At 49.5% G+C, this 9965-nt stretch overlaps 1 protein-coding gene across 3 annotated transcripts in view; it reads left to right on the forward strand.

The window, feature by feature from the left end:
- Window positions 1-9965, forward strand: part of TUFT1 (tuftelin 1) — a 27216-nt gene that overhangs the window by 4299 nt on the left and 12952 nt on the right. For all 3 annotated transcript variants that reach the window (XM_019528374.1, XM_019528378.1, XM_019528384.1), the window contains exons 2-4: window positions 7334-7408; window positions 8145-8249; window positions 9051-9137. In XM_019528374.1, coding sequence (XP_019383919.1) covers window positions 7334-7408; window positions 8145-8249; window positions 9051-9137 — 267 coding nt within the window. The remainder of the gene's footprint in view (window positions 1-7333; window positions 7409-8144; window positions 8250-9050; window positions 9138-9965) is intronic.

The following is a 9965-nucleotide window of genomic DNA, read 5'->3' on the forward strand; positions in this document are numbered from 1 at the left end:
CCCGTGTCCTGCTTGCTTTGACTTCCAAAGGCGTCAAACTGCGGTCTTGTGCTTTGCTCTCATCCATCCTTAACCTTCTGTGTCTTAGTTACTCTCAAAGCCCCATGTCTTCCGTGCAGATTTAAGCTATCAATCACTGTCTGCATGGCATGTAGATTGGTGTCTTTTTCGTGGGAATTGAAGCCGTAGGTAGGTACGTTTTGTCTGCTCTTGGTGCTGGTTGGAGCAAACTATAAGAGCCCTGGTAGGTGGCTGCAAAAGGACCTTCCTAGAAGCTAATGTGACCAAAAGCGGCGATTGCTTCACCTTCAGTTGTACGTAGATTTAAAATACATAGCTTATTGATGATGTACCTCTTGCAATGATTATTGCCTTTGTGGAAAATTCAAACACGGGACATGCGGGCTTTCTAGCATGCGAGCGCAAATAACAATGTCCCTGTTGCGCCAGAAGAATTCCACACTTCTTGTTACTGTTCTTAATTTGCCTGTAGTCAGGATTTTAATTACTACAGGATTTCAATAATGAGAGCAGAGTAATTTGATTTGTCATCTGCTGCTGATAGTCAATAGGTTAGGGTTGCTAGGGGCTCGATTACTGTGTAGCCTGTGTTTTTTTTTCTTCCCTATTGTTCCCTTCCCCAGAATTGCATTCAGCAGGACTCATTCTTTGTAAGCAGGCCAGACCTGGGGTGTGGCCAGTTGTTGTTGGCTTGGATTCTTCTTGAGTTTAGTAGTAATAAAGCAGAGGCCAAAAAATGCAGACCTGGCTTACCTCAGACCCCTGCGTCTTTAGGGAGGGGGGAGCGCGTTGTCACAACATGCCGGCAGCCATCCTGTGTCAGCTACCTGATCCAACTTTCTCTCTCCACGAGGTATTAAGCAGGAGTGAAATCTGGTTTTTAATTCCATGGGGTGGAGTCCAGGGTGGAAACATGAAGATCTGGATTTTGTCTGTTCAGTTCTTCTTCCAAATTAATCTAGTCTGTGTTGAATTTCTCACTCTCGTGCCAGCATCTCCTGCTGATCTCTTTGTTCGCAAGAAGCAGACCAAATGTGACTCATCTTTCAAATCTCCTACAGAGAATCCTAATTCCCCAGCAGCCTTTCTGACCATATAAGGAACAATCGGCACCTTGTGCATGCATGTCCAGTGTGTTTATTGCTGTAACAATTGCTTCTGCAATCGTTTGCATCTTCAAAACGGTTGATAAACGAATGGCAGACAAGGTTCTTTGGGTAAACCCTAAATCTTTTATTTGTTGGATTTACCCGAAGAACCTTGTCTGCCTGTGTCCTTAGACCAGCATGGCTACAACCTACACCCCTGAAACACTGGTAATTTAATTGCTCTTTGCGGTATCCCTCATGGTCAGGTGCTGTTTCTATTTTGTAAAGGGACCGAGATGAAGTGATGTAACAGAGGTTAAAAAGCTGAGGCAGTGTTGCTGTCAAGGATTTTTGACTCTCAGTGCATTGAGGTAAACAGTTTTCTGTCTTTACTCCAGGCCTTGAAGTCTTCAGAGCCACTTGTTTTCTTCCCAAGTTTTTTTTTTCCCTTGCCTCTAGACAGGCTTGCAGGGGGGAGAGCTGTGCTGAGAAGCTCTCCTCCTAATCAGATCCACTTGTCCTCCTGGTTGCTTTGGTCCCAGGTCAAGAGACATGTTGTGCTCGCAAAACAAGATCTGAAATGGGCAGATCCAGTGCATGGGAAACCTGTCCCTGTTTCCCTTTCTGAAGTGACTTGCCTTCAGTTATGCAGGAAATAGTCTCCTTTGGACAACTTAAATCTTGTGTCCTGAGCAATTTTCATAACCTCGCATCTCTTACTTGGTCCCCACAGCTGTATTGCTGCTGCTTAGCGTAAATAAACCTTGCTGTTGAGATGTCTGCTCTTTATTTAAAACCCAAAGCTTCTCTAAATGGTGACGGTTTCTTGCCAGAATGCAGCTTAAGAACTGACCCAAATTGCCCAGCCACTGCTCTTCAGTCAATGGTTGTGAATTCTCTATGCATGTGTGCAGGGATGGATTTGGGGTGGGGGTATACTGCTGCACTTGCACCCCTCTGATTCCTGGCTCACCCACTGTTTAAAACCAGCTGCTTGGCAGTGCTGAGGGATTCATTTGAACGTCATGGCTTCTTATAATCTACCTGATTCCTTCCAAACATTTCATTCCACAGGTGTTAAACAACCCTCTCTCCTTTTAAAAAGTCTTGATGTTCCACCAATCAAGGCAACCTTTGTTCTGCCATTCTGCTGTCTGTTCTTTGCTTCTGGTCAGGGAGCTCCTATTTCACAACCTTGCATGTTGTTTTGAACTCATTCTAATGAAGTTACATTTGTTTTGCTTCAATCATTAACCACATAATCCAGCCTTAGGTCCCTGGTGTTTTTAGTATGCATCTCGCCATCTGTACCCCCCTCCTTTTTCAAAATCCTAGATCTACCCATGCATGTGTGTATTGGTGCTAAAGGCAGACAAGGATCTTTGGGTAAATCTGGTATCTTTTATTAGACCAACTCAAATAGTTGAAAAAATTCTTCCAAAAATATTTAGTTCTTGATACTAAAGAGCTTTTAGTAGGGTGAAATAACCAGTAGCTCTTTGCAGCCCAGAGGCTCATACAATCTTGTCTGAGATGTTGCCACGTGATGTTTGTTTGAAACAAGGCTTTTTCCTTGGAAGAACACGGCTCTTCTTGCCAACCTGGATGTGCAGAACATGTTCTGCCTAGGGTGGAGAATTGATGGGTTTTTTTTTTAGTGTGCAGATTGGCAGTGCTTAAGTTTGTTTGGAAAGATCCCGGGAAGAAAACCAGAGCTGACTTCAGCAAGCTCCCAAAGGTTAAACCCATGTGAGAGAGGATTTGTCTCTGATATAACCTTTCTGGAGTTTCCAGAGTCAACCACATGCCAGCTGGAGCTCTTGGGGAAGCCGTGAGGTTGGGCTTGTCCTGGTACTGTCCCCTGCAAATCTCCTGGGGTTCCTAGGTCCTTTTGTGAAGTGAGCAGCTACCTGCGTGTGTTTAGCCAGGCAGCCATTTTGGGCTTGCGTTCATACTTCTTTTTGCACATTTCATTCTTCCAGAAAGTTGATCTCAGCAGAAAAGGAACTGGCTAATTAGTTATTGCAGGGTGTTGTCAGAATAAGGAAATAAGCCCGAGCCTGGAAAAAGCAACTGAAATGTGAGTCAGCTCCTGCCATCTGCAGGTGCAAACAACTGGACAGGGCCTTTTTTCAGGTTGGTTGTTTGAGTTTTCTTCAGATGACTTTCATCAGGCTTGGATCTAGATTCCAAGGTGTTTGTTCACAGCATTTCAAACCATCTCCTTTGTTGGGCAGGTTTTTGCAGTGCACATGCAGACCTGTGGCAGGGTGACTCACTGCCCAGCCCTGCTCCAGCGGCATGTTTAACACGGTGCGTGTTCTCCCTGCTTAGAAGCACACATTGTGGGTTGCCCTTGGCACTTTTCCCCCCAAAGGAATGGACTTCTTCGCTGCTCCCTCACCCACTGCTGGTCCAAACCAGACACGTTCCCTGTTACATCACTGCCAACACACCAGTTTTCTCCTAACTTCTGTGTATTGAAAAGTTCACTGAATCTGTACCTCTGCCTCTGCTTGCTCTTGTCCTTGTCATGATTGATTCCCATCTGCCTCCCAAGAACTACCACCCCAGGTTTTGCTCTCTCTGGTCTAGAGTTGCTGCTGTCAAATTTCAACTTGGGGCTTAATGCTGATGGCAATGATCTCACTGAACTTCTAGCATCTTCAGGTCTTTTCTTGAGGCAAGAGGTGTCCATGGGTGCATCTAGGGCTTTGAAAAGGGGGGTACAGATGGTGTGATGCATAATCACATAGACATGACACATTTTTCTCTAGTTAAAGAGAAACTAGAAGCTTTACTAATATGCTACGGGGCTAGTGCTGTATTAATCAATTCAGTTATTCAAAAAGTCAGTCATTTCTACACCTGAGTTAATGTGACCACACCTGAGTTAAGGTGTTTAGCTAGAGCGAAGAATAGTCTGGAAGGCTGTGAAGCAGCGGAGAGGCATTACCAGGAATGACGAACAAACAGCAGTGGTGCAGGGAAAGTTTGCATAATGGAGCAGAAAGGCCAGTAAAGGAAAGAGGGTCTTTAACACCTGCAGAGTGGAGAGGATAGTAGGATCATGAGCCACAAAATCAATTGACATGCTCAGCACTGCCTGCCTAGAAATGCTGCTGCCCCTTCCAGGCAGTTGGTTTTAAACTTTAGGTGGAGTAGGACTCAAAGCGGGTGCAGCTACACCACTGCTCCCACCCTCGATCTCTCCCTGCACGTGCCCACTGAAAGTGGATGGAGCAACGATCTTTGAAGTTTGGTTCCCAGTGGGAGCCAGTTGCAGGGAACTTCGGAACTTAAAGACCAGATCTCCTAAACCATTTGAGCACCGCTGGCCAGTCCATTCGCTGTCCACCATTCAGAAAGTCTCCAGTCTTTGTGACCCAAAAATACGCCTATGTGAGGGTGGCTTTCAGCGTTTGGCATTGGGTCGGGTGACAGAGTGCTGGAGGCCAGATCTGGCTTGTGGGCTGTGGGTTGAATACCCCTGATCTAGCTGCTTTGCAAGACCACCAGCTCGTTAGCTGCCAACAGGTCTTTTACGTGAAGAAGGTCTGGTGAAGTATGTCCTAAAACTGAGTATACATTTCTATGTAATTACTTGGAGTCCGTTTGACCTTAAGTAACGCTAAAGCTTAGCCTGTTCAGAAAGCGTCCTCTGATTTGGGATTTAACTGCCGCCACTCTTCTCTCCTGTTATATAATTAGTTTCTCAGAATAATTTAATTGCCCTTTATGTAAATAGCCAGAGAAGTAGGGCATGGGGGTGAAGCAATCCGAGCATGCCAGTGGAGTGGTGAGAGCAAGACTGCATCGGAGAATCGCTTCAATAGGAGGAAATGCTGGTAAATAATGGCTTTGGGTCAAGATCACAGGTTGCCTACAGGAGGGCTCCTTGTGTCCTGTGGTGTTGGAATTGGCAGGAGATGAATATACCCTGACTATTTTGACAGTAAATACAGGTGTTTTTTTGGAATCTACTTCCTGGTGTGCTGCCTTTTTCTGAAGCCTTTGCTCAGATGGCGTGTGGAGATATTGCTGTAAGCCGATGGCATAGGGCAGGGCTGCTCAACTCCAGCCTGTGGGTCAAATCTGGCCCATGGGGCTTCTCACAGGTTGGGAAATTTGTGGGGGGGAGTAGTAGCAAATACTGCCACCCCTCCTGTACTGCCAGATTCCCAAACCCTGTATGGCTGGATTGCGGCCCAGCCATGACCCCTTTCCTTCTCCCTGCATGGCTGGTCTGGGCCAAGCTATTCCCTCACCCCTTGTGGCTGGATTGGGGCTGGTCTACGGCTTCTTCCCATACCACTGCGGCTTGCTTGGGGCCAGACGATGCTCGCTTCCACCCCTGTGTGGTCAGATTGGGGCCAGTCTATGCCCCCTTCATTGCCCCTTTCCCTGTTTCTCATTGTGGCTGGCTTCAGCCCTTCCCCAGTGCAGCTGGATTGGAGCTGAGCTGCTCCCTGACCTGCAGCATGACTATATTGGACCCTGCTTCGCCCACCCCATGCACCATATCGGGTTCAGCAGCTGGATCGGGCCTGTGTCCATCCAGCCCACAGGACAAAAAAGTTGGGCACCACTGGCATAGGGGAGTATCTTGCTGACAGAAACACCTTTGCAGCTTGGTGCGGAGTCAGTCTGACAGCGCTGTTGGCAGCCCTGCACTCCGAGATGCAACTGCACACCTGTGCCTGGCAGTTCGCTGGTCACGTTCCAGCCGCCCATTTGCTCCTTATGCTAATACTGACATGAAGTCCAGGGGGGAGGGCAAACCCCTGTAAAAGGATTACACATGGGATGTGTTTCTTTTCATGGCAGAGTTATGGTTGCTGAGGAGTGTGTGGAACTCTGGCTGCTTGTGGCAGGGTGGCAGTGCCAAGTCGCCAGGCTTTAGGCTGGAGGAGCAGGGGAGCCTCTGGTCTGGGGGTGTGAACTCTTGCCTCTTTTAGGAAAAAAACTTCTGGTGCTGCAGAACCAAGTAACCCGAGCTCCTGCTGACTGATCTGTGCAACTGGGACCCCTGCCACATGTTACACTTATTGCACAGTTATCTTGTGACTAGCGCAGTAAATATAACCTGCCTATATGTGCAAATTAACTTAAAGTCCAGCCAGCTGTACAGCTAGTGCTTGAAAACACATCATAGCTTTATAGCTGGCATCCCTCCAGCTTGAATTTGCACCTGTAGGTAGTCTTGTGGCTGGGAGATGGCAGCTACTGCCATCTTCCAGCTGCTGGGGAGCACAATGCACATCTGGGGTTGAGCGATTGTAAGGCAATGTGGTTTCCCAGCCACAGGGGTTCGGGGACTCTCCAGGCAGTGGCTGGGAGATCGTGGTTGTGTGGATCGTGCATTAGATCCCATCATAACTTTACCTGTAGCTGTAGAGGAGCCTGCATTTGTCCAGCGGCTGTTCTGGGCCCCTCAAGCACAGACTGGGGTGATGAGCCCCCATGCTGGCTCGTTCCCCTATCTGACACCCCCAGCTGAGGCCCGTTGCATCCCCTGGGTTTCTCAGCTTGGGACTGTTCCAGAGGCTTTGGCACAGCTAGCGACTAGCTCTGACGTGCACTGAGCATGGCTATAGAACCTAGCCTGCATGGCAAGCTCCCAGTGATGCTTTATTCAACCAACCAGTGCTTTTCCATGGCCTCCAGAAGCCACAGCCCTGCAGTGGAGGTCACAAGGTCCTGGCACTGTTCTTGGGGGGAGTGGCTCTACGCAGCCTTGGCTGCCTGGGGCTTTCCCTGCCCATGCAGGGTGCTTATCGTGTCTCAAAGGCAGGGACCAATTCATCCATCCTTGGTGCTTCACCCTGGAGGAGCTTGTCACCTGTCACACTTGGTAGCAGCCTCACGTATGCAGCATCCTCCAAATAACCCTGTCGCACACATGCTGAACATGGCCTTTCAGGACAGGGCTGGTATAATCTTCCCAGCCGACCAATGCCACCCAGATGGCATCTCCTCAAAGGAGATAAAACAAGAAGTCGCCCTTGTTACTTGTGTTCTTCCCACCACTGGAAAGAGTTTGAGGAGTGCAGATAGGTCTGCCTGGTAGGATGGCAAAGATTTTTTCTGTTGGCATTTGAGACTGGCATTAACTGCATTGCACACTGCACTGGGAGAGGAGAGAGAGTCCCCTCTGACTTTGCGGCTGCGGAGGGGGCAGCCCAACTCCTTTGTAACGTCTGGCTTTGGCCTTCTTGTTTCAGGACAGTGTGACAGTGCTGCGGCTGACTCTGCAGAATGACCTGCCCGGCAGCTGGCGGGAGCCAGTGAAGCAGAAGGTGCGTATCCCTCGGTACAAACACCTCGTTGCCTGCATAAATGGCAACTCTTTGCTTGCCCTGATTGGAGTTGTGTCAAACCTGATGAAACGTATGATTGATTTCAGAAGAGTGGAAGTGCTCCTGTGTCTCTCCTCTCCTTTGGCTTGCCTGTGTGCATTGTTCCCATTATATTAACTCCAGGGAGGAGGAGAAGAGTTTTGGCAAGGGATCTTAGTGATCTGTGCCACTTGTTACAATGGAGAGAACCCAGTCTAAGGACCTCTGCAGTTCGCGTTGCTCTGTGAAACTTATCTCCCGCACTGCACTTTACTCGGCCTCCATTTGTTGGAGGGCTGCAAGTTGATGGCTGAGGTGCTCTGCTAGGAGCTGGGCAGGCTGTTTGAACTAGTTGCCACTGTCTAAGCTGGGGTGTCAAAGATGCAGCCTGTGGGCTGGTTCTGGCCTGTGGTGCCCCATCATATGGCCCCTGAATCGTGCTGCACATGGTGTCTCTGGCTGGTCCAGGATCTTAACTGGATGCAGCACCCACCCAGCTGGCATTGTCTCAGAATAATAGCCTTGGGTTCCAGACTGGCTGGGGTGGATGCCATGTGTGGTGTGGGTACTGTATGTAGCGCAGGTCCCAGACCGCCTGGAGCATGCGCAGAATTGGGTGTGGGGTGGGGGAAGAGGTTCTCGGCTAGATAAGTTTGACACCCCTGATCTAAGCCTTTTGCTATGTTATCCCTTGCAGCCAGTTGGAAAGGCCTTTGCCATGGTGGCCAACAAGTCAAGCAACGGTCACTCCCTGGCTTCAGAATGCATCAAATCCAATGACGGCCACGAGGAGATCATCAAGGTTAGAGATGGCTGCGCTCCCCTGCCAGTTGGAATGAACTTCCTCGGGGACTTGCATGAAGCTAACCTCGCTGCTTCGTGCAGACTCAGAACCTAGGGCTGGACTCTACAAGCAGGGAATCAGCCACCATAATCATGTGTGCCCTTAAGTGGGGAGGGAGCTGGTGGCCACGTCTACACAGCAGCTTTCCCTGAAACAGTCCAGTCTGAAATGAAGTTGTCTCGCCTTGTTCCAGTTACTTGCCTTCCCCTGACTTTAGCAGAGCTGCTGAGTAGTGTTTCCATGTTTAGAGGCAGGAACTGGATTCAGTTAGCATAAACTGGCCCGAACAGGAGCTCTGAGAACCGAAACAACAACAAAAAACCCGAGTGTTTTTAGGGTTTGCTGGGAGAGCATAAAGAAATGCTTTAAAATCTAAGTGCGAGAGGTAAGGATGTTTTGGAGGGGGGGCCTGATCTCTCTTATTGGACCAGTTGCCTGGGTGGTATAAAGCTGAGCAAACTTTCGAAAGCAACCATTCTTCATCTAGTCAGAGCATGACAGGCAGACCCCAGCAGTCTCTGCTGCTGATCAGCTCTGCTGGAAAGAGCAGGCTAGAAGCAGCGGTTTTCAAAGCAGGTTGGGATTGGTGTCAGTTGGGTGTACGGGTCCCAGCAGCAGCTTGGCAAAGGTGGGATTGGAAGAAAAGGGCAAGTCTGTGAGGGTTTTGAAGGACTTGGGGCTTTGTTCGTTGCGTCCGACTGGAACGATTCTGCGCTCTTGGAGCCATTTCACAGGTGCATCTGTTTCTCTCCGATTCAGGTTTACCTCAGAGGAAGGGGTCAGGAGAAGGCAAAGCCAGAGGAGAGCATCAGCCAGCTGAAGAGGGACGTCCGTTATGTCCAAGAGGTAACTATCTGCAGCATGTGGCCAAGTGGGAGGGATCAATAGGAACTTAGCTGCTTGAATTCCTTCCACGTCTGTGCCCTTGGGTCCGGGAACCATGCTGGAAACTTCTTTCCTGGAACTTGCATTCTGTGTAAAGAAATCTTTCAACTCAGATATTTCCCCGCTTTGCTCCTGCCCCAGGTTCTGGGCACAGTGGTCTATGGTTGCAGAGGCTTCTTGGACTGCCTTAATGGGTCAGGTGCGAGTGGGCTGCCCAGGCCCTTTTCTCTGTGCCCAGGCAAGCTGACACCAGAGCTGTACCCTCTGTTGTGCTGACTTGCCTGGACAGGGCTGTGCTCAAATCAGGCTCCTGGAAATTAACTTGCCCTGACTAATTGCTCTGCTGCACAGCCTGGATTTGAATGCCTGAGCTCTCCTGTGCCATGCCTGGGCACATACCGAGAGCTACTCCTCAGATGGCAGCTTCTTGGGGCTTTCCCCACCTTTGAGGAGGTAAGAGGCACTTTAAGGGTGAGCTCTTCCCTTTCCCCATTGCAGCCACAATGGGGGGGTGTGGTAGTTGGGAGGCAGAGAGGTGGTTGCAGGCAGCGGAGAGTTGAGATCAATGCCTGGGTTCTTGCTGGGCTGTCTTGCTTGTCTCCATAACTCTGTTGAGGGGATTTGTTGAAGCAGTTAATGTTGGCCACTGTGTGGCAGCAGCCATGTGGGTGGAGTGGGCCTGTGGCTCTGAGCTGATGGATGTTTCCCTGGGCTCCATCCTGCACTGTCCTTCTTCATCTCCGTGTCCAGCCTCTAGCTGGATCTCCTACTCCCCTCCCTCCTCCCCCC

Source organism: Gavialis gangeticus, unplaced genomic scaffold (genome assembly GCF_001723915.1).
Source record: "Gavialis gangeticus isolate Ggan-Ray unplaced genomic scaffold, GavGan_comp1, whole genome shotgun sequence".
Classification (NCBI taxonomy): domain Eukaryota; kingdom Metazoa; phylum Chordata; order Crocodylia; family Gavialidae; genus Gavialis; species Gavialis gangeticus.